The sequence below is a fragment of the Syngnathoides biaculeatus genome, chromosome 8 (genome assembly GCF_019802595.1).
Source record: "Syngnathoides biaculeatus isolate LvHL_M chromosome 8, ASM1980259v1, whole genome shotgun sequence".
Classification (NCBI taxonomy): domain Eukaryota; kingdom Metazoa; phylum Chordata; class Actinopteri; order Syngnathiformes; family Syngnathidae; genus Syngnathoides; species Syngnathoides biaculeatus.
In genome coordinates, this window is record NC_084647.1 from 25,683,273 (window position 1) to 25,710,867 (window position 27,595).

The following is a 27,595-nucleotide window of genomic DNA, read 5'->3' on the forward strand; positions in this document are numbered from 1 at the left end:
ATGGGCTGAAACCACAAGGCCCGCTTAACTAGCGACTTACAATGAAATACTGCAACGATGACCTGGAAAAATGGATGCTACTGTCATGAGCCGGCCGCTCCAGCACGAGCTGTGCGGGTGCCCGCGTGGGTGCCCGCGTGGGCCGTGACAGCTACTTCATCTAGCATCTTTCTTATGCCTAGGCATCTAACTATATTTTTAAGCCTCGAAAACATATCCGCCTTAAGCCAGTTGTCGCGGAGCTTTTCAACACTGCAATGATAGAATACTTGAGAGTGGCCACACCAATGCGTCGCCCAGATCCACATACTAGCGGTCCCACCTCACACATCCACTTTGCCTTCGTGACATTCGCACGGTAACGAGTAACAACGAGGCACTCTAAAGCGGCCGCAACAGCCCAAAGTCCTGGTCGACAAGCTATCTGTAAAGTCAGAATTGAGAAAAAAAACCGTTAACAACTGCATAGATTACTTGCCCGGATGTAGGCATCGCTAGCTAGCTAATGCATGTCGCAATTGTGCCAATGCGAACAAAGGCGCTGAAGTTCCTATATAATTGGGGAGGGGGAACTCGTGCTGAACGCCAAAGTCACTGTCACTGGGTGCCGTTTTAAACAAAAAAACTGAAACGGTGAAAAACATCCATTCATCCATTATCTGAGGCACTTATCCTCGCAATGGTCATGGGAGTGCTGAAGCCTATCCAAGCTATCTTTGGAGAGGAGACAGGGTACACCCTGAACTGGTTGCCAGCCAATCACATGACGCATAGAAACACAACCATTCACACTCACATTCACACCTCAGGGAAATTTAGAGTGCCCAATGAATGGATGTTTTTGGGTTGTGGGAGAGAACTGGAATGGCCAGGCAAAACCCAGACATGCACGGGGAGAACATGCAAACTCCACACAGGTGGGGTTAGGTTAGATTAGATTTGAACCCCGGTTCTCAGAAGTGGGAGGCAGAAGCTCGAACTAGTCGTGCACCGTGCCACTAATGGTGAAAAACAGGCTAAGCGCTATATCTCCACAAGTCACTGCTATATAGTAGTTTTCAGTGTTTGGACTTTCGCCCCCCAAACCAATTATCTTTAACTCTGAGTTGGAATACTTTAGTAACCTTTGCAAATACTCTAAATATCACCAAAAAATACTGAGTGGGCCTTACTTGAAGTTGGTCTGTGGTGGTGGTTGACAGCTGCATTCTTCTGAATTGTATGGTGGAACCTTTTGTGAATATACACCGCAATAGTGACTTAAGGGTGGGACACAAAATGCATTCTTTTGAGTGGAAAGTATGGTTAAATGAGCTTTTAATCATTAACCAGTGCTGTCCTCAAGGTAAGCCGCACTTCCTCTTGCAGCTATGAGGACAATAGTCCGATTACACAAAGGCAGGTTCAGGCATACAGATGTATGTCAAACAGTTTAAGAGGTGATGTGCGTGTGCGTGTGCGTGTGCGTGCGTGTGTGTGTGTGTGTGTGTGTGTGTGTGTGTGTGGTGTGTGTGTGTGTGTGTGTGTTTGTGTGTGTGTGTGTGTCAGTGAAAAAGCACATACGTTGGAAGAAGCACTTCAGAGTAACTCTTCAGAAAGAACTGGGTATACTTTTCCTCACAGATTCAAGCGTTGGATACTGATTGAAAAAGGAGTCGCATTGTTAAAGCCATAACAGGTATGAGTGCATATAAAGCAGAGAAATGTATTTTGGGTTCTTGTTTATTTCGGGGGTGTCATTGAATATTAAACAACCAATTTTGTCGTTCATTGAGGATTTTCTTGACAAAGGGCTTTTGCAGTTTGGCAGCTGTAGCAAATTCCCGTGACTTTTGTTCTTAGTTGTTGTGTTTGTGATATTTTATAAATCAATGCCAGTCATGCCGACCAGTATGTGTGATGAGCAGCAGTTCTACGGACCAGGTTCAAATCTCAACCCTGCCTGTGTGAAATTTGCATGTTCTCCCTGTGTCTGTGTTGGTTTTCTTCAGGTACTCCGGTTTCCTCACACATCCCAAAGACATACATGGTTGGTTAGTTGAAGACTCCAAATTGCCCATAGGTGTGAATGTGAGTCTGAAGTGTTGTTTGCTTCTATGTGCCCTGCAACTGGCTGGCAACCAGTTCAGGGTGTTGGTGCAGGTCTCAGTTAGGCGTCTGTTCAACATTCAGTGGTGCCAAATTCAATTTCAATGACGTTTGGACTTTGTGTAAAATGTAAATAAAAATAAATTGCAAAGTTTTTCAAATACATCAAATTCAAGATTTCATGTTTAAATTGATAAACTTTGTTTTTATTTTTAACAATTTTTGGCAAATATTGACTCATTTTGAAGTTGATGCCTGCAATGTGATGTTTTGTTATTTACTTTCAAATATTCAATACAATGAATTTCTTTTGTTTTTTTTCACTCATTTTTTTTCTTATTTAGCTATTGTGCCTTTCAAGGTTACCAGGTGGGCAAGTTTGAAAATATTTTCTTTGTTATTTTTTTTTTTTTTTTGCTGCTGCTCCACAATCTGAAATAAGTAAGTTTCTTTCGGCGTCGCCACAGCGTGTCATCTCAAATGAACGCACATATGTTTGGCACAATTTTTACACCGGATGCCCTTCCTGACGCAACCCTTCTCAGGGAGTGGAGGCCCCAGTGGGATACGAACCCACAACCCCTGGTTTATCAAACCAGTGCTCTAACCACTGAGCTACGGGGCCTCACTCCACAATCTGAAATCAAGTAGGTTTAAAACTATTTTTTTTTTTTTATCTTTAACAACTCCTGAAGTTTCTTGAACATATCACAAAAAGTTAAACATTTGTCTATTTACAAGCTGCTGTCACCCCTGAAGTTTGCAAAACATGTTTTCTTTTTTATTTTTAAGTCTGTATTTTAAGAAGCATCATGCTTTGTAACCTTTAAAACGGTAAATCGTACAACATCAGTTTTCCTATTAAAAGGACCTGGGTTAACATTTTTTTTATTGAAATCCTGGAGTCACTGGAGGTTAACAAGCTTGACACACTGAACACAATCACAACAAGTTTTTATAGCAGGGTGTAAATTTCTTAACCATATTCTGTTGCACACATATCAAATAACCAACGTGTATCTACATGAATCCAGGAGTTAGACTTGAGTCCAAAAGTTTGGTGGCTTCAACAGTTCTGGTAAAGAAGTGCGGTGTTCATGACAATGACTCTTTCTCTCCAGGTCTTATTAGTCATTCGCTCACATGCCCAGGCAAGTTTTTTTTTTTTTTGTACTATCACCACCCCTATTGTTGATAATGACCTAGTGAGCACAATGCTTTGTAAGAGTTTATTGAAGGAGAAGACGACTGACAAATAAAGGCGCTTATCACTAGCTTGAATAAGGGTGTGCGTGTGGGGGAGGGGGGGTCAAATAATTGAAATGAATATATTATGGCGGAACGGTGGAAAAACTTGTTAGAGCATCAGCATCACACTTATGGGGATCAGGGTTCCAATCCTGGACCCGCCTGTGTGGAATTGGCATGTCCTCCCCATGCCTGCATGGGTTTTCTTCGGGTACTCCGGTTTCCTCCCACATCCCAAAAACATCCACAAATTTGAGACTCTAAGTTGCCCTTGGGTGCGAGTGTGAATTGTTGTTTGTTTCTATATCCCCTGTGATTGGCTGGCAACCAGTCCTGGGTGTATTCCCCCTCCTGCCTGTTGATAGCTGGCATAGGTTCTAGCACTCCCGCGACCCTTGTGAGGATAAGTGGCTTAGACAATGGATGGATGCATGTAATATTATCATCAAAATAATACAAATTATATTTCTATCAATCTTTAGTTGAGCAGGATATATTGTATATTGTTGAAGATGATGAAAAAGGATTCGTTATTGCTGCTCTAATTCATTTTTAGACTTGTAACTTCCGGTCTAGGGGAGCTCAGATGTCTCTCATTAAATGTGTGGCAAGCACATTGGGTCCAAGCCTTATATAAAAGGGATTGCCAAGAAGGAGCGTCACAATCCACTGCCCTAACAGGTTTAAAAGGAAATCCCACTCACCATTCGTACAGTAAATTGTGTCAGTTGACTCTCTCGGTCTCTCTCTAAAGACTTTAATGAACGCAGTGAAGTCTCTTCAAAAAATACTTTTTGAGAGAACAATTACTGAGAGGATTTGTTTTGTTTTCCCTACTTGCCTTCTTCAACATCAAGATTATGGCCTTGATATGGAAGCTGTCATTCACAGTAGCCGCCATAGTTTGTGTGACGTCAGATGTTTGCATATTTGGGAAAGCTGGGTTGTATGATTTTGCCTCGTGTGATACCTCAATGCACTAACTCCAATGTACTAATGCTCTCATCTGTGATCTGAATTTACAGAATCCAGTTCTTAGTAAATGCTCACCTTGCATGAGTCACAGTTTTTGAAATCGAAAAGGGATTATCTTTGGAATTTTATGCTTTAATCTGGAAAAACATCATCACGTGCATTTGCATATTATTCAGAGCACATTGAAAAATAATCCCAACTTTCACAAATCTGATAATGCTTTGTATTTAGACAATTATTTAACAATATTTTTCTCTGTGAGCAGTTCAACTGACTTTTACGCAGTCTCAAATATGGTTCTGCAATTTACAGTAAACACCTTCAGTAGCATTGGAGCATTGCAAACTACAACAACAATAATAGACAGATTGTCTGAATACTTCTGCGTGAGATTGTTCACAGGCACTTAATGTCGGGAGCATTTTTCCAGCACCTCGTGAGCATTATTGTGCTGAACGTGGTGTGAGACGTGGCACAGTCTGAGTCATGCAGTTGACGGCTGATTTCACAGTCAAAACCGTACAGGCAACAAAACATGCCTAAGGCTCAAAGTGTGTTTACCGTGTTTGTGTGTTCATATGTGTGTGTGTGTGTGTGTTATTTTGTGCGCATTTAGTGCAAAGTGCGGGATGTCAATTGTGCCAAAAAGTGTCAACACTCTGTAATGACGACATCAGTGGATATTTAGGTATTGTACAGTTTTGAAATGTTGGCGCTGGAGCAGAGGATGAAGTGCAAAAAGACAAAGAGGAATAGACATTTCATTTGTCCACAGTGCTGGAGGTGGGGGGGGGGGGAGGCATGAAACGTTTGGTGTAGGTGGATGTGTGGGAGGGACTAAAGTGAGAAAGGTGCACAGGTACGGATTGAGAGAAAGCGGCTTCAAGTGTCAGGTTACCTGGAATAGTTTTTGTTTTGTTTGCTAGCAGGGCTCGGTCACAGGTCTGTCTTTTTCTGAATCTGCGGAACTTCGAAACCCGATGCTACACGACACTTTACGACAGGCCAGAGGTTGCTGAGAAGCCGAAGTCAAGATACCCTTCCAGTGAGATTAGGGTTAGGGTTAGGGTTAGATTAAATTAAATTAAAAATCAAAGCAGATGTTTTGAGTTGAAACCAGAAAAAGGAGAGGAAGGAGACGCAGCATTTTTGTTGGACTGTGAGGTTCTGGAGGTGCTACATCCCAAGACATTTTGTGGACTTTTGTCATCCTAGTTGAACATAGACTGATAACTGCATCATGTGGGTGAGTAAAGAGTTACAAGTGGAAATTCTTTGAGGAGAACATGTAGCATTTATCCAGTTTGTTTACCAACACAAAACCACAAAAAGGCTGATTGGTTTTTATGTCCTCAAGTCCTTAACAGACTCTAAACTGCAAATAGTGATTCAAAGCAGCAGTGGAAGATACAATCCACCTGTCAATCAACTAAGTTGTTGGTCATTAGTTACGTTTAAGCAGAGGTTTGAATATGGTGCCTTTGAACTGCTATTAAACAGTTCTCCATACAAAGTGTCTTTAGTCGCAGCTCAGTCGTTTGTTGTGAGTGGTTTTCCCCAAATATTTGCTTATGGTGCCCTTGTATGCTTTGAAAAACTTGTCTGAAATTAGTGTGTTTTCATAGAGGCGAGCACACAGTGGGTTTTCCTTTTATTAAACATGGTAGTCTGTAGTGGTTATGTTTTCAGAGATGTTTGCAGATAGTACTATTGCATTATGATATACTATATGGAGGTGCCTTGAGATACAATGTGACAGACCCTATCTATGAGTTTTTTGAGATACAGGTTATTCTTCTGGCAAGTTTTTTATTGTGACTTATAAGCAAAAATTCATGATAATTGCATTGTATTGCTGCAGTGCAATCAACTCAACATTGTTGAAGCAGTTTGGTAGAGGGAACAATTCTCCCAAACAGAGTCTTCAAGCAGTATATTGGCTACCCCAGTTGAACCTTGCTGTCAAACTTAAGATAAAACATGAAAAAAATTACACATCATGTACTTAACTAATCGCATAGCTTTGCCTTAAAGTTTGCCAGAGTAATGCTAACAGAATGAGGAACCCAGAGGCAGGCAAACAAACAGCACCTGTGTTATGATGTTATAAACTTTAAGTAACTGATATTTGAATATATGTAGTGGAATAAGACAAATAATAGAGCAATACAAAGGCATATACAGTATTAATTGTCTTCTGCAAACAATGACTAATATTACTGTAACTGGTGTGCACACCAGAAGAATTAGTACAATGTCCATCAAACTAAATTACATACATTCAATGTAATTATTTTACCATGGTAAGGTTTTACAGTTTTTTCTTTTTCTTTTATTTTCTTATTTTTATTCTTAAGAAACATTACATTTTTGGGGATAGAAGCTGTCATGGATTTATGACCTTTCCATTGATTTAAATGGGGAAAGGCGATTTGAGAAACGAGTTGTTCCATTAGGATCGTGCTGACGGGATGAATTAAAACTCAGATTTCAACCCATCCCGACTGTAAATTGTAAGGATCACTTGACACTGCACAAGCTTGATAAGAGATTATAAATGACACAAAAATTTGCTAGCACCCGGCCTGGCATCTTGTCCCAATCCCCCAGGGGACCCTGAATGAGACATGAGAATGTGCCAAATATGTACAGTGTACTGTAAATACTAAAAATGTGCACAGTGTGTGAAATAAGAGGCTCGACTCCTGTGTTTCTGACCTGGCCCGCCTGGCTGGCAGGCCACAGAGAAAAGAGCGGCAGCCCCTCGCTACCCTACAGCCGATTCCTCTCCCCCAAAACAACCATTGCCCAGCAAGGAGAACAGGGGCCAGAAGGTGGCCAGGAGTCGCTGCCTCCCTCCCAAAAACCAGCCGGGGACCCCCCACAGCACGAGGGAGAGAGCAGCGCCCTGGGAAAAAGGAAGAGGAAGACACAAGCCCAGGACGCAGCAGCATGGCCCCCAAACCACCACACGGAGACCAGTAACAGAGCCCCAGAGGGGGACCAGTGGGAACCTTTCCAGCATAGAGGCAGAGCCCCAGATCGCACCTCTCGAAGGATAGCGGCTCAAGTACTTACAAGTGAACCTGTGGCGTGCACAGGGGTCTAAAATGAGAAGATATGATTTAGTCAAATTAAATTACATTTTATGTTTTTGTATGACAATTTCCTGAGAAAACAGAATCCAATTATCCATTTTTTTTTATTACGTTTGAGAGATATTTTCTGACATAATACACATTGTGACAAGACATTGCCAATGGTGAATGTTGATTGTTTATCAATCTCTCATTGTTTTCTTTTCCTAGCAACTGCTAGATTCACAAGATTTAGATTTACAAATATAAATACATTTATATTTGGACGCTCTATACCTTTAAAATCACTCAGCAGACAAAAATTAGGAGAGATTGGAATCCTACAGTTCAAAACTGAGCAAGTTTTTTGTGCAACTCATGACCAGAAGCACTGTGCGGGTCTACAAATGCCAAAGAGCATGAAAATAAGTGACACTTTGGTTCACCTCTCTACTTCATTGCAAAATCTCATCGGCCCTTCTGATTCTTTTTGCTGATGAGAGTGGTTTGCATCTTGTGGTAAGTCCATATTTGATTTTGAATAGTCCATCTTATGTCAACTATAATGCATAATGTGTAATGTATGGCGTACACTGAACTGGATTAGCTGTATATTACAGAATTTTGTCATTCAGTATGTATTTCTTCAAATTTCTACCAAGTAATCATTGTCAGTAGACACTGAGAGGTCTTTTTCCCATTTTGCGATTGGTAAGTGTATTGAAATAGTACTTGAGTAATTTTTCTAAAGTTTTGAAAGGAGTTTTTTTTGTGTTTCGTGGGAGTAGCTCTACCATTTTATAATAATAATGAAAAATTTTCGTTCCAAAGTATTCACGTGTTGAGAATCTTTTTAGGAATGTTGTTCTTACTGAAGGAAGCTCCCACATCTAACTTGAAATTCTTGGTATGAGGTTTCACATGACACTTCTCATTAATTTCAAAACACATGCACATAGCTGGTGAAGGCATTGGCTTTTAAACAATAGCAAATGGCTAATGCCACACAGCTGCACCTAACTTAACTCACCCTTGCATTGTATTTTGTTTCTACACTTGTGCTCAACATTCCTTGTTGTTCTGTTGGCAGATCGCTCAGTCTCCTGAAGAAAGTACAACACCGTTGAACCCAACACACATAGGTAAGGTGACTCACTGGTCCACTGTGGAGGAATATTTTTCTGGTCCGTCTTCATTTATCTTTCACCTCCCTTCCAGTGGTTCCGCGGCCAGGACGCCACAGAAGGCCCATGACGGCTCCAAAAACACAGAAAGAGAGGGCATCTAAGACCAAGAAGGTGTTGTTAACGGTTGGAGCAGTTGTGGTGTTGCTAGGGATCCTGGTCACCGCAGCATATTTCAGTAAGTCATGGGCTGTAGTGCTTTTTAAAGAGAGGACAAGGTCACAATCATTTCTCTTACCATTTGTCTACCACGGGGTAGAGTTTTATTCAGTTCACTATGGAACAGGTTGGAATAGGATACCCTAATCTGGTTTGTGTTTCCTACCGCAAAATGAAGTGATAGGAGCAGTGTAACCCATCCATCCATTTTCTACCGCTTTTCCGGGTCGGGTTGCGGGGAAAGTAGCTTCAGAAGGGATACCCAGACTTCCCTTTCCCAAGCCACTTCTTCCAGCTCTTCCGGAGGGATCCCGAGGTGTTTCCAAGCAACCCGAGAGACATAGTCTCTCCAGGGTGTCCTGGGTCGTAGCCGGGGTCTCCTTCCAATGTGACATGCCTGAAACACCTCACCGGGGAGGCGTCAAGGAGGTATCTGAATCAGATGCCCCAACCACCTCACCTGGCTCCTCCCAATGCGGAGGAGCAGTGGCTCAACACTGAGCCCCTCACGGATGACCGAGCTTCTCACCCTATCTCGAAGGGAGAGCCCGGACACCCTGCGGACAAAACTCATTTCGGCTGCTTGTATCCAGGATCTTGTTCTTTTGGTCACGACCCACAGGAAATAAAGATTGCAAAATCAGAAGTGTTCTTTCTTCTTTTTCTTTCGGCCTGTCCCGTTAGGGGTCGCCACACGTGTCATCTTTTTCCATTTAAGCCTCTCTTGTGCATCCTCCTCTCTAACACCCACTGTCCTCATGTCCTCCCTCACAACATCCATCAACCTTTTCTTTAGTCTTCCTCTTGCTCTTTTGCCTGGCAGCCCCATCCTCAGCACTCTACCTACTCTACCAACATGCTCACTCTCTCGCCTCTGAACATGTCCAAACCTTCAAAGTCTGCTCTCTCTCACCTTGTCTCTAAAGCATCCAACTTTGGCTGTCCCTCTAATGAGCTCATTTCTAATCCTATCCAACCTGTTCACACCAAACAAGAACCTCAGCATCTTCATTTCTGCTACCTCAAGTTCTGCTTCCTGTTGTTTCTTCAGTGCCACCGTCTCTAATCCGTACATCATGGCCGGCCTCACCGCTGTTTTATAAACTTTTCCCTTCATCCTAGCAGAGACTCTTCTGTCACATAACACACCAGACACCTTCCGCCAGCTGTTCCAACCTGCCCGGACCCGTTTATTCACTTCCTTACCGCATTCACCATTGCTCTATTGTTGACCCCAAGTATTTGAAGTCGTCCACCTTCGCTATCTCTTCTCTCTGGAGCGTCACTCTTCCTCCTCCGCCCCTCTCATTCACGCACATATATTCTGTTTTACTACAGCTAATCTTCATTCCTCTCTCCTTTCCAGTGCGTACCTCCATCTTTCTAACTTTTCCTCCGCCTGTTCCCTGCAGCCCCATGCAAGATATCACCTCGTGGGGTGTCAATGATCCTTAGAAAGGTGAGGAATCAGCCCAGGACTGCACGACAGGACTTGGTCAATGACCTCAAAAGAGCTGGGACCACCGTTTCCAAGGTGACTGTTTTTAATACACTAAGACGTCATGGTTTGAAATCATGCATGGCATGGAAGGTTCCCCTGCTTAAACCAGCACATGTCAAGGCCCGTCTTGAGTTTGCCAATGACCATTTGGATGATACAGGGGAGTCACGGGAGAAGGTTTTGTGGTCAGATTAGACCAAAATGGAACTTTTTGGTCATACTTCCACTCACCATGTTAGGAGGAAGAGAAATGATGAGTTCCAAACCCAAGAACACCATCCCTACTGTGATGTATGTGGGTGGTAGCATCAAGCTTTGGGGGTGTTTTTCCTGCACATGGGACAGGACAACTCCACTGTATGAAGGAGAGGATGACCGCAGCTATGTATTGTGAGATTTTGGGGAACAACCTCTTTCCCTCAGTCAGAGCATTGAAGGTGGGTCGTGGCTTGGTCTTTAAACATGACAATGACCCGAAGCACACAGCCGGGAAAACCAAGGAGTGGCTCTTTAAGTGGCATGTCAAGGTTCTGGCGTGGCCTAGCCATTCTCCAGAAATAAACCTAAAAGAAAGTCTGTGGCGGGAGATGAAACTCAGTGTCTCTCAGCAACAGCCCAGAAACCTGTCTAATCTAGAGAAGATCTGTGTGGAGGAGTGGGGCAAAATCCCTCCTGCAGTGTGTGCAAACCTGGTGAACAACTACAGGAAACGTTTGACCTCTGTAATTGCAAACAAAGGCTACTGTACCAAATATTAACTTTGGTTTTCTCATGTGTTCAAATACTTATTTACAGCTGTATAACACAAATAAATCCTTAAAAAAAATCACACATTGTCTTTTTACATTATCTCTCTCACAATGGACATGCACCTATGATTAAAATTTCAGTCCCACCATGATTTCTAAGTGGGAGAACTTGCAATATAGCAGGGTGTTGAAACACTTATTTTCTTCACTGTAGCTACACCCTTTCAGTATCAAACCTCTAGCTACTTGTGGATTCCAGTCGAAAGGGATCTTTAACATGGAGATCTCACTGCACTCAAAGAAGCCTAGAATCTTGATAGCCCTTCAATCACATCCAATGTCACGACCCATCGGAACGGGAGTAGGACCCAAATGCAGGACTCGGACGATGCAAGGTAGTTCAAGGAGAAATGTTTATTATTTGCCGAAGTCGGGGATCGAACAGGCAGTCCGGTGCAGCAGCGGTAGTTGGGACGTCGGGCAAAGAGAGCAATCAACGCAGGCAGAAGTATCAAAGGAGTCAGGCTTACAAGGGTGGTCAGAGAACGGGCGAAGGTCAGTACACACAGGTTCGATCAGGGATACCGGAGCACACGAACAGGACATGAAGATCAACGAACTGGCGGGGACCAATCGTCATCGCCGTGATATAAATACACGGACTAATCAGCCCGCATGAGACGCAGGTGTGCGCCCCAAATCAGCGCACCCGTGCAGGCACCTGCACAGCTCGTGCTGGAGCGGCAGGATCATGACAGTACCCCCCCCCCCTCAAAGGCACGGCTCCCAGATGTGCCTAAATGAAAAAACACAGACAATAATTAACACAGGTAGGGGTGGGCGGAAGGGGGGGTCCGGAGGAGGGCACCACCCACCCCGAACCCCAGTCTGGTGGCCATCCAGGCCACCAAACGCAAGGTGTCCGGGTGGACAGGTCAGGAGGATGACCCAAACACCAGGGTCCCCACGGAGCGATTCGGGCGGACGACCTCTGTGAGGAACCAAACGACGAAGCAGGAACAGGGCCGAGGCAGGCAACTGCTCTGGATGAGAACCTCCCACGCCGCGGTTGCGAGACGACCAGAGCACGGACAAGAAGCGGCTGTGGAGACGTTGCCACTTCCTGGACAGCGGTGGCGAATCCGTTTCCAGGGCAACGTGTACGAGAGTCGGCAGAGAGTCAGTCGAAACTGACACGTGGGCATGTCTCGGGAGCGGGTCAGTTCCAACTGCCGCGTGAACTCTGCTCGCAACAGCCAAAACCTCGACGTGGGAATGGCGAGGAGGCGGATCAGTTTCCACAGCTACGTGCGCTTGGCGAGGTGGTGAGTCCGTTCCCACTGCAGCGTTCGCTTGGCGAGGGGGCGGGTCGGTTTCCACAGCAACGTGAACGAGAGTAGGCAGAGAGTCAGTCAAAACTGACACATGGGCATGTCTCGGGAGCGGGTCAGTTCCAACTGCCTCGTGAACCTGCATCAGGAGTGAGTCCGTCACAGTTGTGACGTCAGCGTAGCTCAGCTGGTTCGCCAATCCTTGCCGGACATGGGCCGTGAGAGCCGCCAATTCGGCGCTCTGCCGCTCTATCTGCGCCCGCATTTCGCGGCCGAACGCCTCGTGATTTGGCGGCTCCTCCTCCCTCTGGGCTGGAAGCTTCGCCACCAGCAGCGGGTCTGCCGGTTTCGCCGTTGCCGGCGAGGAGTGGGAGGACGATGTCTTAGTTGCCGCGCAGCGGAAGGCACGAGGGAGCACTCGGCCACGGCGTCTCCTCTGGCCGCCACGCGGAGGTCCCGGGTAGATGGGCAAGCGGGTTCCCTCATACGGATTGCTGTACTTGGACCTACCGGGCGAAGACGCTCGGGTGCTGGAAACGCGGGGAGGTGAAACAAACTGACTGGGATGAAAGATCGGACAAGCAGATTCATAATCAGAATAATCGGAGTCGTACTCCGGCAGCCGGTCATACAAATCACGGTCCTCCTCATATTCCGAAAAGTCAGAGTCCAGAAAAATATGAGGAGCCGGACGGGTCGTGTTCGGGACGTATTCATACCTCGCTGGCGGAGCGTAAGACACGGAAGCGGAGGAGGGCCGGGAGCCTACCCGGATTGGACAGGCTTGGTCCTCCGGCAGACGGTCTACCTTCCATCGGTCCCGGCGACGCCGGGTCCTTCCTGCTGGGTCCTGTTGTGGTCAGTTCGTTCTGTCACGTCCCATCGGAATGGGAGTAGGACCCAAATGCAGGACTCGGACGATGCAAGGTAGTTCAAGGAGAAATGTTTTTTATATGCCGAGGTCGGGAATCGAGCAGGCAATCCGGTGCAGCAGCGGTAGTTGGGACGTCGGGCGAAGAGAGCAGGTGAGCGGGCAGGCAGGAGTCGTTACACAGGGGAACAATCAACGCAGGCAGAAGTATCAAAGGAGTCAGGCTTACAAGGGTGGTCGGAGAACGGGCGAAGGTCGGTACACACAGGTTCGGTCAGGGAAACGAGAGTGCTGGAAAGGGGCATGAAGCTCAACGAACTGGCGGGGACCAATCGTCATCGGGGTAATATAAATACACAGACTAATCAGCCCGCATGAGACGCAGGTGTGCGCCCCAATCAGCGCACCCGTGCAGGCACCCGCACAGCTCGTGCTGGAGCGGCAGGATCATGACATCCAAAGGCTGGGAAATCCAGACAAGTGGGATGGAAGGACAGTTACATTCTTCATCTGCCATCATAGTCTGTGAATCATTGAGGTGCCAGGTCTTCCGCCTGTTCTACTATTGACTACTACTACTACCACTATATTACTGATGGTACCATTTGAGTTGTACTTCTGAATGGTGCCATCCACCTACCCAGAAAGGCAAATCACAAGGTGGAAGCCGCTGTGCTCAAAGGCGAGCCAACCATGACATGTTATTGTTGTCTATTCCGACCCTCCTGATGGGTTCAGCTCAGGATTCTGACTGATTATGCAATAGCAAGCTGTCAATAAAGTGATACACGCACATCACCTATTTTGGTCCACTTGACAACTTTTGCATACCATACTGAATCAAATTGAACTGGACCGCTTGGTAGAAAGGGGGGTATTGTACATCGCACTGTCAAATCAAGTCCTCCTTTTCAGAATCATTTGTCTCTTCTTCCTTCCAGTAAAGCAGCTGATTGACAGCAAGTACTTCTTTTGCACAAAGTCGTTTAAGTTCATCCCGCTAGATAAAGCGTGCGATGGAACAGATGATTGCAGTGGAGGGGAAGATGAACAAACATGTTTGTCAAGGTTCAAGGTTAACACCACCTTTCCAGGTAGATCCAAGGAGTTACCATCATCTAAATTTTTATGAGCGCAACTTTAAGGAAAAAATGTATCCCTCCTGACTATTCCTCTTTGCAGTGCGCCTCATGACCCATCAGAGTGTTCTCCAGGTATACGATCCCAGCTCAGGATGGAGGAGCGTGTGTAGCGAAGGCTGGACCGAGCAACACACGGAAATGACGTGCAGGCAGCTGGGCTACACAAAGTCAGTTTTATGAACAGTGTCAAAATATTTCGGAGTTAGCTTGCCTCATATCTGATCTCTAATATCTCTGCCCTTTTTCCATTGGCAGTAAACCTCAAAGCACCAAAGTCCCGGTCAACACATTATTATCTAACCTGACATCTGGACCATTTGCTGCACTCAAATCGGGGACAGCAAACACGCCCGTTCAACATGCTGCAGTTGATCAGTGAGTTCCCCAGTGTCGCGTTATGAATGAACTTTGGGACACCTACAGAAATTCACAATGGAAGATTTGTCTAGATGAGAATTAGAGAGGTCGGGCTCACAATCACGGATCTAGTTCGTCTCAAAATTCTTTATTTGGGTTGAGTTCTTTCAACCCAAACCCATAGTGATTTACAATACTCTGATAATGCCCCTGTGATTGACTGGTGAACAGTCCAAGGTGTCGTCTGGATTTCAAACCTCAAACAACATAGGCTGCAGCCACTGCCAAGACCCTTAACAGGTGACATGGTATCAAAAAATGTAAGGACTGCTTTGTGTACAGGGTTACGATCATTGTGAAACATGAAAACATGCCCCTCGTCAAACTATTCCCAAAGTTGCTAGTGTAGAATTATAGAAAATGTCTTCGAACAGGGGTGCCCGCCAGTCGCAATCTACCTGTCGATCGCCGAGGCAGTTTTGGTTGATCGCGTGACTATGTAACAAAAAAAAAAAAAAAAAGTGCGGCAGGATATCATCCATCTCATCACTCATCAGAGAAAGCCCTTTGCTACCCAACAGCTAATTACCCCCAAAAACGACCATTGCTTAGCAAGCAGGACAGAGGCCAAAAAGGTGGGCAGGAGGCGCTGCCCCAAACCATAAGCTGCAAGTCAGCCAAGGACCCTACAAAGCACAAGGGAGAGAGCGGCAGCCTGAGAAAAAGGAAGAGGAAGACACAGGCCCAGGACACAGCAGCATGGGCCCCAAACCTCCACGTGGAGACAAGGAAGAGAGCCCCAGAGGGGGACCAGTGGGAACCTCCCCGGCATTGAGCCAGAGCCCCACATTGCAGCTCAAGTACATGCAAGTGACGCTGTGCCGTGCACTTGTGTCAAAAATGATATTGATAATATTATTAGAACAAAAATCTGTATTATAATACTGAGTCCATATCTTTTCTTCCTTCTGGTCAGATTAACTAAATGAACGCTCTTGCATTTGATAAAAATGGCCTTTTCACGAGGTCTTGAATTTCACTTCCTGTCACATGAAGATACTGTAATTAAACCAAAAAGACAAAGTGCTAGATGTATCTTTATTTTCTATTCTGGAACAGGCAAGATGACAGAATCACAAGTTTGAACCCTTATTGCTGAATTGGTAGATTTAAATTGTAAGTTATCCATTCGGTGGCTTGGTGGTGCAAATGGTTAGAGCGTTGGCCTCACACTACTGATGATTAGGGTTGAAATCCTGCCCCACCTGTGTGAGCCTGCATGTTCTCCCCGTACCTGCGTAGGTTTTTTCCGGGCACTCCGGTTTCACCCCACAACCTTAAATATGCATTAATTGGAGACTCTAAATTGTCCGTAGGTGTCATTGTGAGTGCGGCTGTTGTCTGTCTCTAAGTGGCCCCACCTCTTGATATCTGGGATAGACTCCGGCACTCCCGCGACCACTGTGAGGGTAAGCGGCGCAGAAAATGGATGGATAGATGGATTATTATCCATATGGTGATATGTTTGTTACTCTGAAATGAGACATTCAATAAACATTTGACTCTGTGCTTTTGAAAGAGTCAATAAACTAAAACAGGAAGCAATATCGTTTTTTTGGACCTCGAAACCATATTTTCTCGAGTTATTTTTGTACTGCTCTCTCTTTCGGCATCTGACTCTGTGTTGATTTCCCTCTTTTCTATCTGTCACACAAACAAGTTTCAGTTTCTCAACGACAAAACAGTTTTCAGTATTCGTTCCGTTTCTTTTTCAAGGCCTTTTGTCTGTGTAGCTTCTCACTTAACTACGCCTCGGTAATCCCCAAAGGTTCAATCAAGGTAATTTGACTTGCCTTTTGCTTGTTGAAGATCTTTCTAGTTGCCTTGATTTTACCATTTCAGATTCTCAAGGTGTGTTATCTTCAATGATTTCACATCTTATTTTTGTATCATGCAAAAATCTTTTTTTCATTTTTGGTTAACACTGACTGTGGTTGAGTTACAGAATAGCTTATAAGTATTTTTCTCCCTTCTTTCAGGAGTGCATGCAGATCCGGAGCTGTGGTTTCTTTAGCCTGTTCAGGTAGGTATTATTTTTAGAAAAGTAGGCACAGAAAGTCGTGATGCTCATACCATCTACTCCATGGGAGCTTAAGGGAACTAGATGACATAGCTGTGGGACCAGTTTGACTCTAACAGGCCCAATCATGCCACTGTTGACTGCAAAAGCCTTGAAGCAAACATACATGAGCATTTCTTGGAATTGTTCATTAGAATCTAAAGAGTTCCCAGATTAAAAAATAAACCAGTTCAACCAGGTCTGTCAGAAAAACAATTAACGTACCGTAATTTCCGGCCTATAAACCGTGACTTTTTTTCACAGGCTTTCAACCCTGCGGCATATGCGGTGATGTGGCTAATTTGTGCTTTTTTTTTTCTTCTGACGGCCGCAAGGGGGCACTCGAGTGGAAAACATAAGAGTGAGACCTGTGGAATATATGTGCCAAGGAAGTGACTTTTACCGGTCCGGCCCACTGACTTAAAAGAAGACTGGATAGTTTATACACATCTAGCAGTGTGTTGATTGGTTGAAGCCAGTTGGCCGCCATCTTGGTACTCCCAAAACGTGTGGAGGACATGGTTTACAGGTTGGATTATGGCGGGGTTTTTCCCTCAAAGTTTGGCATGTAGAATTAAAACTGGTCGTGTGAACTTGACATTTTTTCAGTTCTGGTAACATGAAGGACTTTTAATTCGAGTTGGTATGCCACATATTATCATAACATGGGAAAAAACTAAGCATTTTTTGTCATAAAAACATTAAATTTTAAGACAATCAGTTAGATATATTTTTGGAAATAAGGACTCACTATGGGAAAACACATTCTAAACGCATTGTTCATTTGTTGTCAATGCAACGTCTTATTTCAGACAGAAAATTTAAACGTGTTTCCTCGCATTTGAAAATCAAATTCAATTTGCAGATTTCTGTATTATGAAATTCACCCAAAAATTCACAGAAAATGTGTTTTCCTGCTTATCCACTGATGAAGTTTGGGAAAATATTTACATCGCTTTGTGGCGAAAAACCGGCCTATAAAGGTGAAGCAGAGAGTGAACAGTGAACAACAACATCCGTAAACAAAACTTTGTTCAAGTGAATTCAGCTCATCAGAAAATAAAAAACCCTTTACAAAGAAACTTTAACAATGTCAAAGTAAATCTTTATAACTTACCTGTGGAATGTTTTCTCACAGCCACAAAACCTTCGCTGCATAGGTCGGCATGGTTGTTTTGGGAGTATCAAGATGGTGGATATCTGCTTTCGCCGACTTCAGTTTTGGTGGCCAATGAGCCATCCAGTCTTTTTTTTTTTTTTTTTTAGATCAGTGGTCTGGCCCTGTTAATGCTGCACTAGCGTGTTACTGCCGTGTCTCAGTGATATTTAACAGTATGTTTTTTTTAACCGGCCCTGTTAGCGTGGCGGGAATTACGGTAGTTTGTTCAAAGTACACAATGTGTTCTAGTGTTCATAATGATGAAAGCAGGCCTCACTACAAGGGTGTAGGAATAAGAGTACTGCATGTCATTTCCCCTAGCCAATTGGCAAAGAAAAACGATTACAATAATATTTTACAATCATTACAAATAATGAAAAATATTGCACGGTCAATTAAATTTATACTCTAATAAGTGCTTGAAAACAAACTTGACAAACATTAAATACAAATGTATTTTACTTTAATTTAAATAAAATTGAACTGTACTTCACAAATGTACAGTTCATTTAATTCAGTAATTCTCCACTCGTGGTAAATCACTGTGGTAAATAGTTGCCCGAAAAAATGTATTAGCCACTTCTAAGGGGAGAGACTGGGAACCAAACCTCCACTATCACCTTTGTGAAAGTCATTTGGGAAAATGTTTTGTCGGGTTGTCTTTGAGTAATCAAGCAAAACTAAAGCCGAGCCTGCTAGTACAGAACAAGCAAAACTAAAGCCGAGCCTGCTAGTACAGAACAACACACGATTAATTTCTTTGTCAAAGAAAAGTTCTGCTCCATTATTTTGAGGAACAGAAAAGTCACTTCATGAGCCAGACCTTCCAGGATCATGTAAATTGTGTCTGACATTCCACCAGGTTTATTTTTGAATTAACATGCGTGTTGAAATGTAAATTATGATGGGCATTCTGTCTCGCTGCAAAGCAATTTACCTCAAGCCACTACTGGAGAAAGTTTTGCTACCCGGATGTACAGTGACATCATGGTGAAAAGGTCTTTAGAAGGTTAAAGAATGGCGTTTTCTCATCAGATTGTGGACAGGGGGACACTCAGAACCGTATTGTTGGTGGTACTGATGCTACCATCGAGGATTGGCCATGGCAGGTGAGCCTCCAGCAGGGCGGCCAGCACACATGTGGAGGCTCCTTAGTGTCGCCACGTTGGGTCGTCACTGCAGCCCACTGCTTCACCGCGTTAGTACTTTTGTTGTCCTTTCTCTTTTGTTCTTGGGCAGCTGGTTGTCGTAGTCAGCCCAGCTTATCCTCCTTTCCTTGTGCGCCCCGCAGCAGTAAAAAGGAGCTGAGTCGCTGGAAAGTGGTTTCGGGCCGGACCTACATGAGCACACTGGGAGGTTCCTCTGTGGACCGGATCATCCTCAACGGAAACTACGACCCAGCTCGCAATGATTATGACATAGCACTAATGAGGCTCACCAGTCCAATCACAGTGGGAGGTCGGTGCAAACAGTAAAGGCATAACCCCCAAAAATGTTCATTTAAAAACGGCAAAATGGCCTGAAGTCTATGTAATATATGGTATGTCTGCGCTATAGCGGCAAATATATTATTACATTCACTATATCCCTGCCGTCTCTCGTAGGCCACAATATTAGGTACACCTATCGCCATCTAAGGCAGGGGTGGGCAAGGCTCACATTTGATTCTCAAAAAGTGTAATATAACAAATATTACTGGAATCTTAAAACTGGAAATGTTCTGTTGCAACTGGCCTTACTTTTCTCACAACTGATGAAGTGAGAGCCAATTTGAAACCACAAATCAATTAAAATAATTTGCTGTTCAACTTATTGGAGAAAGATGTTGCATTTTTTTTTTCAGGTGTTATCAAAGGTGAAGACATTTTGCATTTTTGTTTGGACTTTAGCAGGAAACATGAGGTAGACGCACGTATGATTTGAGCTACTGAAAAGTATAACTGACTAACTTTTTTTGTGATTTTTAAGTTAGTTGAAGAAACTAATGAATGCATAAAAGGAATACATTTCCCATTTGGCACCAGGGTACAGTGTCATATTGTCAAGGTGTACCTAAAAATTGTTTGGAAACAGTAGATCACATATTTGCCAATTCTTTTTAAAACTAAACAAAACTTCAGAATGACTTAAAACAATTCCAATAAGGTCTTGAAATGATTGTCGTCAAGATCACATTTCTGTACTGCTGTGTTCCAGCGAGCCAGATGCCGGTTTGTCTACCCCCAAAATCCTACAACCTTGCTCCTTCAGCATCGATGGTGGTGACCGGTTGGGGCTATCTGGAGGAAAACGGTGAAAGAATTCATCTGAATGAAGATGGCATCTAAAACAGACACGCAAGGTGTTGTCATTGCTCAACATGCGTACTCTCTTGTGTTCAGGAAACATCTCTCCATCGCTGCAGAAAGCCAACATCCCTCTCATCGAAAGAACCAAGTGTGCCAGCCCCACTGTGTATGGCAGCGCCATCACCGATAGGATGATCTGTGCTGGTTTTCTGGAGGGGAAAGTGGACGCATGTCAGGTAAGCACGGCATGAACGCATGCAGAACGAAGACTTTTGGGGGAGTCACTTCAAATGTTGAAAGCCAATGATGTACCTCAGGGTGACAGCGGCGGGCCCTTGGTGCACTTCACCTCGTCCAAGTGGTACCTGTTCGGGGTGGTGAGCTGGGGCGTGGGCTGCGCCAGGGAGAGGCGTCCTGGCGTCTACAGCAACGTGGAGGAGATGCTCAACTGGATTCACACAGTCATCGAGGTAAAGTGATGATCACAAAAGTGTTAAAGACAACGCTGACAACATTAGGAGTTCAATAAAAGTCGATATTGAGAAATTTGACCTCTAATTTGGGTCTTGAGCTGAAAGTAATGTATCAGTTTGATACATGAGCGATACGGACTAAAACTATCACAAAGGCATTAAATAAAGTTGGTTGTGGTGTACGTCTGCGTCACACTATGTACTTAGTTTCTAATATTATGTACGTTAATGCAGTGTATCCCAACATATATTGAGTCAACGCACCTTTTACCTTGGGAAAAAAAATGTCATACAAATTACCCAATAACTTCTGAAATAATGAAGACCTTGTGTTAATTTGATCACAAAGGTAATTCTTAGAGTGTAATCGGAGCCCGTTCATTTGAACACAAATGGATTCTGTTGTATGAATGGCGACAGGATGAGACAGTTTCTTGGTATCTCCTGCCAACTTGTGGTAGAGTATTTAATTATTCTGCCTGAGATAACGAATGTCGATGGCACATCAAGAAAGAATGCAGCCCTATGGGGGCACAAACCAGTGCAATCTGTAGGCCGGTCCCAAGCCCGGATAAATGCAGAGGGTTGCGTCAGGAAGGGCATCCGGCGTAAAAACTGTGCCAAACAAATATGAGCGTTCATCTAAAGAATCCCATACCGGATCGGTCGTGGCCCGGGTTAACAACGCCCGCCCCCGGCACTGCTAACCTGCAGGGCGTCGGTGGAAATTCAGCTACTGTGGGTCGAAGACAAAGAAGAGGAGGAAACCGGATCCAGCGTCAGAAGAAAAATAGGAATGCACAGAGCCTACAACTGAGTGTAGGGACTTTGAATGTTGGGACTATGAGAGGAAAAGCACAGGAGTTGGTTGACATGATGATTAGGAGAAAGGTTGATATTCTGTGCATCCAAGAGAGCAGGTGGAAAGGTAGTAAGGCTAGAAGTTTGGGAGCAGGGTTTAAATTATTCTACCACGGAGTAGATGGGAAGAGAAATGGAGTAGGGGTTATTTTAAAGGAAGAACTGGCTAAGAATGTCTTGGAGGTGAAAAGAGTATCAGATCGAGTGATGAGACTAACATTTGAAATTGAGGGTGTTATGTATAATGTGGTTAGCGGCTATGCACCACAGGTAGGATGTGACCTAGAGTTGAAAGAGAAATTCTGGAAGGAGCTAGATGAAGTAGTTCTGAGCATCCCAGACAGCGAGAGAGTTGTGATTGGTGCAGATTGTAACGGACATATTGGTAAAGGAAACAGGGGCGATGAAGAAGTGATGGGTAAGTACGGCATCCAGGAAAGGAACTTTGAAGGGCAGATGGTGGTGGACTTTGCAAAAAGGATGGAGATGGCTGTAGTGAACACTTATTTCCAGAAGAGGGAGGAACATATAGTGACCTACAAGAGCGGAGGTAGAACCACGCAGGTAGATTATATTTTGTGCAGACGATGTAATCTGAAGGAGGTTACTGACTGTAAAGTAGTGGTAGGGGAGAGTGTAGCTCGACAGCATAGGATGGTAGTATGTAGGATGATTCTGGTGGTGGGTCGGAAGATTAAGAAGACAAAGGTAGAGCAGAGAACCATGTGGTGGAAGCTGAGAAAGGAAGAATGTTGTGCGGCCTTCCGGAAGAGGTGAGACAGGCTCTCGATGGACAACCGAAGCTCCCGGAAGACTGGACGACGACAGCCAAGGTGATCAGAGAGACAGGCAGGAGAGTACTTGGTGTGTCATCTGGTAGGAAAGGGGAGAAGGAGACTTGGTGGTGGAACCCCAAAATACAGGGAGTCATACAAGGAAAGAGATTAGCGAAGAAGAAGTGGGATACTGAGAGGACTGAGGAGAGGCGAAAGGAGTACATCGAGATGCGACGTAGGGCAAAGGTAGAGGTGGCAAAGGCTAAACAAGAGGCATATGAAGACATGTACACCACGTTGGACACGAAAGAAGGAGAAAAGGATCTCAACAGGTTGGCCAGACAGAGGGATAGAGATGGGAAGGATGTGCAGCAGGTAAGGGTGATTAAGGATAGAGATGGAAATGTGTTGACCGTTGGCGGTAGTGTGCTAAATAGATGGAAAGAATACTTTGAGAAGTTGATGAATGAAGAAAATGAGAGAGAAGGAAGCGTTGAAGAGGCAAGTGTGAAGGACCAGGAAGTGGAAATGATTACTAAGGGGGAAGTCAGAAAGGCACTACAAAGGATGAAAAATGGAAAGGCAGTTGGTCCTGATGACATACCGGTAGAGGTATGGAAGCAATTTGGAGAGATGGCTGTGGAGTTTTTGACCAACTTATTCAACAGAATACTAGCGGGCGAAAAGATGCCTGAAGAATGGAGGAAAAGTGTTCTAGTTCCCATTTTTAAGAACAAAGGGGATGTTCAGAGCTGTGGGAACTATAGAGGAATAAAGTTGATGACCCACACAATGAAGTTATGGGAAAGAGTAGTGGAGGCTAGACTCAGGACAGAAGTAAGTATCTGCGAGCAACAGTATGGTTTCATGCCTAGAAAGAGTACCACAGATGCATTATTTGCCTTGAGGATGCTCGTGGAAAAGTACAGAGAAGTTCAGAAGGAGCTACATTGTGTCTTTGTGGATCTAGAGAAAGCCTATGACAGAGTACCAAGAGAGGAACTGTGGTACTGCATGCGTAAGTCTGGTGTGGCAGAGAAGTATGTTAAAATAGTACAGGACATGTATAATGGCAGCAGAACAATGGTGAGGTGTGCCTTAGGTGTGACAGAGGAATTTAAGGTGGAGGTGGGACTGCATCAGGGATCAGCTCTGAGCCCCTTCCTGTTTGCAGTGGTAATGGATAGGCTGACAGGTGAGGTTAGACTGGAATCCCCTTGGACCATGATGTTCGCAGATGATATTGTCATATGCAGTGAAAGCAGGGAGCATGCAGAGGAACAATTGGAAAGATGGAGACATGCACTGGAAAGGAGAGGAATGAAGATTAGCCGAAGTAAAACAGAATATATGTGCGTGAATGAGAAAAGTAGAGGGGGAAAAGTGAGGCTACAGGGAGAAGAGATAGCGAGGGTGGAGGACTTCAAATACTTGGGGTCAACAATACAGAGCAATGGAGAGTGTGGTCAGGAAGTGAAGAAACGGGTCCAAGCAGGTTGGAACAGCTGGCGAAAGGTGTCTGGTGTGTTATGTGACAGAAGAGTGTCTGCTAGGATGAAGGGCAAAGTTTACAAAACAGTGGTGAGGCCGGCCATGATGTACGGATTAGAGACGGTGGCACTGAAGAAACAACAGGAAGCTGAACTGGAGGTGGCAGAAATGAAGATGTTGAGGTTCTCGCTCGGAGTGAGCATGTTGGATAGGATTAGAAATGAGCTCATTAGAGGGACAGCCAAAGCTGGATGTTTTGGAGACAAGATTCGAGAGAGCAGACTTCGATGGTTTGGACATGTTCAGAGGCGAGAGAGTGAGTATATTGGTAGAAGGATGCTGAGGATGGAGCTTCCAGGCAAAAGAGCGAGAGGAAGACCAAAGAGAAGGTTTATGGATGTTGTGAGGGAAGACATGAGGGCAGTTGGGGTTAGAGAGGAAGATGCAGGAGATAGGCTAAGATGGCAAAAGATGACACGCTGTGGCGACCCCTAACGGGACAAGCCGAAAGGAAAAGAAGAAGAAGAAGACGAAGATGGCACATCAAGAAAGATATGTTATTTGTTGTAAAGTTGTAATATTTCCATATTCACACATTAATGCCTCACTCTTGTACCATATATAGTAATTAATGGACCTTGTTTTTCCTCTCAATACCAATTCAGTCATTTTTTTATTTACCCGACAGAAAAACCCATGATGATCCCCATTTTGACAACCAATATGTAGGACCACGCTGCAAGTTAAGATGCGGATTTCACAGGGGTAACAGATGAACTACAGCAAAACATCAATGTGGAAAAAGGATGCACATGACTTCATGCGGATTTTGGGTTATTGTTTCTGATCGGGTAAGGTTGTTTCATTGGGTTGGATGAGATTTTAATAGAAGATATTGTGTGAAGTGAACGAAGCAAAACAATAACAATTTGAACTAACGGTCTGCATGAATCTCATCCAGGTGTTCAATGTACGTTTACTGAATTGTCAAATGGGTTGTTCCAGAAAATTGGAGACAATTTAGGGACAGTTTCTTTAAAAATAAAAATAAAAAAATCATTAATTTTAACCCCCCTTCCCAAGAAAAACAAGTACTGTAATAAATCAACCCATTTCATTTATTCAGGTCACCCACCAACATTACACTTTCAATGCAATTTTATTTGTGAAATTATATATTTTGGTGCAATAATGTTACAAATACTTGGGCACATAAAAAAACATTTCAAATTTAAATCCTAAATCTCTTGCAATCATATACATTATATCGGATGACTAATTTTAACTGTCACACTACAGTAACAGTTGACGCCAATGTGACAGAACAGATGCTAGCTGTAACTTAGCTTTATAAAATAAAATGTTTTAACAATTCTAAGGGTGCCATAGAAACATTTTTATTTATTTATTTTGGAAACAAAACAAACTGCTTTAAAACTAATTGTATCTGATTTACTTAATTGGGGGTGGCACGGTGGATGACTAAATAAAATGTAGGAATCGTTTTCTAAAACAGATGTTTACATTTTGTCCTCTGAAATCTGTAATTTACATGTACGGGCATGTTTGCCTTGTGTGCTTGGGTTACAATGGTGGTGAAAAAAATGTCCTCCAATTCTGGAATGGCTCATCTATCTTTAATGACTTGCTATGTCCAGTACGGGCAATGATCATATCATGCACAGCTGTAAAATGGTACTAAGTCTAAAATTACAGGGAAATGTCTTTATTATTGCACTGGTTTAAAGCATTGATGGTGCCAATTCAGTTACTCATCAAAAATGACATGACAGAATAATTTCAAACGAGCACTTTAATTTAGAAAAGAGAATTGTGTTTGTGCAAATGATTCAAGTCAACAGAATTTGAATTCAATGAAGCATGGACTCACTAGGCTTTTATGTTTTCAGACATTTTTTTTTTTGTTTGAGCACATCCAGTTTAAGTTGCACTCCATTTTTAGAATTAAAATAATTATAGAATGACAGAGGTAGTTGATCAAATAAGCAAGTGGGTGTAATAAACTTTTGGATATTAAATAATCAATTTCATGTTGTTACTATCGTGGCACAGTGGGTTACTGGTAAGCACACCCGACTCACAGTTCTGAGAACTGGGGTTCAAATCTGGCCCCACCTGTGTAGCGTTTGCATGTTCTCGTGCCTGAGTGAGTTTTCTCTGGGCACTCCTGTTTCCTCGCACATTCCAAAAACATGCATTGTACTGTAGGTTCACTGAAGACTCTAAATTGCCCATAGGTATGAGGGAGTGCGAATGGTTGTTTGCTTAAATGTGCCTTGCGATTCGCTGGCGACCAGTTCAGGGTTTACGCCGCCTTCTGCCTGCAGTTAACTTGGATAGGTTGCAGCACGCCCAGGACACCCGTGAGGATAAGCAGTGTAGAAAATGGAAAATGGATGGATGTTGACATAATTTTTGCTCTACATATTTTGCATTTGTATAATTTTATAAATACAGTTATGTGAAGAAAGACTTGCCAAAACTGCAATAAACCCACTCTATAAACACTTCATTTATAATACACTGCTTTTAGTCAATATTCTCTACATCAGGGGTGCCCAGACTTTTTTAATCCAAGATGTACTTTTCCCCCAGCCTCTCGTGAGCTACTGACAGGGGTGGGGTGTTGGGGGGCTGAATGATGCTCCCTAAAAGTTTTAAGGTTAATGTCATGTTGCCTTTTATATTTAAAATACAGAATTAGCTTTTTGTGCATTATATTGTTTGTGCTTTCTTCCTCGATCAGGCTGTGCCAAGGTGGGATTTTAACATTACACACCATCGCATCCTGCACTTTCTACTTTGGCTGCAGACCAGACCTCTCCCTCAAAAAAGGGAAAATCTCTTCCAGTTTCACTTTTTCTTCGATTATGCACATGCTCCGACAGTAATTGGATCTTAAGACAACAGCATTTCTTTATTAACTTTTGCCATTATTATTAAGAGTAAACATAGGCAGGATCTTTAGCTCGTTTTTGCTCTACGTTGCCCAGACTGTGTTGCTAACTAAAGCACTGGCGATGGGCGCTGTCATTATAAACCACATTGATGGGGTGCATAAGTACTGAAACATTTGTAATTATGAGTGTACCCCTTTAAGAGCTGAGGGGGACGGTGCAAGGTAAACGAGGAATAAGTCTGTGGCAGAGAAGCAGGTCGTTGCTGCCTAAAAGAAACCAGTGGCTTCTCCTTTTCATTTTTTACAGTACATATGTGAATTGTGCCATTGGATGTAACAACCAGTCATCCCTCACTAGGGATCGCAAAAAAACGCTTACTTACATAATCGGTTTTAACCGAACACCTGTAGCAAAAAAACGATTAACCGGTTTTAAAATCGGTACAATAGTGGTGTTTACATAATTCACCCGCGGGACCTCGAGTTGGGGTGCGGGGTTCCGCACGGACTGTTTTTGTTGTTGCTCTTCCGGAGTGACGAGTTCACAGAGTTCCCGCCGTTATGCGAGTCGTGTTTTGATGTCTGCCAATAAAACAAGTTTTGTTCCTGTGTCCGACACTCCGCCATGACTCCTTTTCTCCGGCGCTACACCATCGATCGTTAATTTTCTCCGCGGTAATGGGGTATATATTTGTATACAATATTGACAAACAAGCTTGTTGAATGTGGCTTTCAACAACGCACTTGTGTAAGTTAAATTTTTGTAAAAATGTTTTAATGTTAACATTCTTGAAAAAAGTGGAAATGATATTGAAAAAATAGCGCA

The 27,595-nt window shown here is 43.8% G+C and overlaps 1 protein-coding gene and 1 non-coding gene across 5 annotated transcripts; one reads left to right on the forward strand and one right to left on the reverse strand.

The window, feature by feature from the left end:
- Window positions 1-1,563: 1,563 nt before the first annotated feature.
- Window positions 1,564-27,348, forward strand: tmprss4a (transmembrane serine protease 4a). Of its 4 annotated transcripts, XR_009796206.1 has the most exons (15): window positions 5,206-5,557; window positions 8,479-8,530; window positions 8,607-8,750; window positions 14,125-14,277; window positions 14,366-14,492; window positions 14,581-14,700; window positions 16,722-16,765; window positions 18,996-19,158; window positions 19,252-19,418; window positions 20,157-20,252; window positions 20,342-20,484; window positions 20,566-20,718; window positions 24,538-24,700; window positions 26,466-26,532; window positions 26,617-27,348. XR_009796206.1 is itself a non-coding variant. In XM_061828405.1 (13 exons), the coding sequence occupies exons 3-13, from the start codon at window positions 8,639-8,641 to the stop codon at window positions 24,547-24,549; spliced, it is 1,290 nt and encodes a 429-aa protein (XP_061684389.1). In that variant the 5' UTR covers window positions 1,564-1,678; window positions 8,479-8,530; window positions 8,607-8,638; the 3' UTR covers window positions 24,550-27,348. The 4 variants fall into 4 exon arrangements, 2 of the variants coding, with proteins under 2 accessions (XP_061684389.1, XP_061684388.1); XR_009796205.1 differs by having other exon boundaries at window positions 24,538-26,532; XM_061828405.1 differs by lacking the exon at window positions 5,206-5,557 and adding an exon at window positions 1,564-1,678 and having other exon boundaries at window positions 24,538-27,348.
- On the reverse strand, window positions 2,641-2,713 carry trnai-gau (transfer RNA isoleucine (anticodon GAU)). Its single transcript has one exon. It is a non-coding gene; the product is annotated as a tRNA-Ile (tRNA).
- Window positions 27,349-27,595: the final 247 nt, after the last annotated feature.

Coding starts and splice junctions, on each gene's coding strand:
- tmprss4a (XM_061828404.1), top strand. Junction 14,701..16,721: donor CAACATGCTGCAGTTGATCA/GTGAGTTCCCCA, acceptor CCCTTCTTTCAG/GAGTGCATGCAGATCCGGAG. Junction 20,485..20,565: donor GGAAAGTGGACGCATGTCAG/GTAAGCACGGCA, acceptor GATGTACCTCAG/GGTGACAGCGGCGGGCCCTT.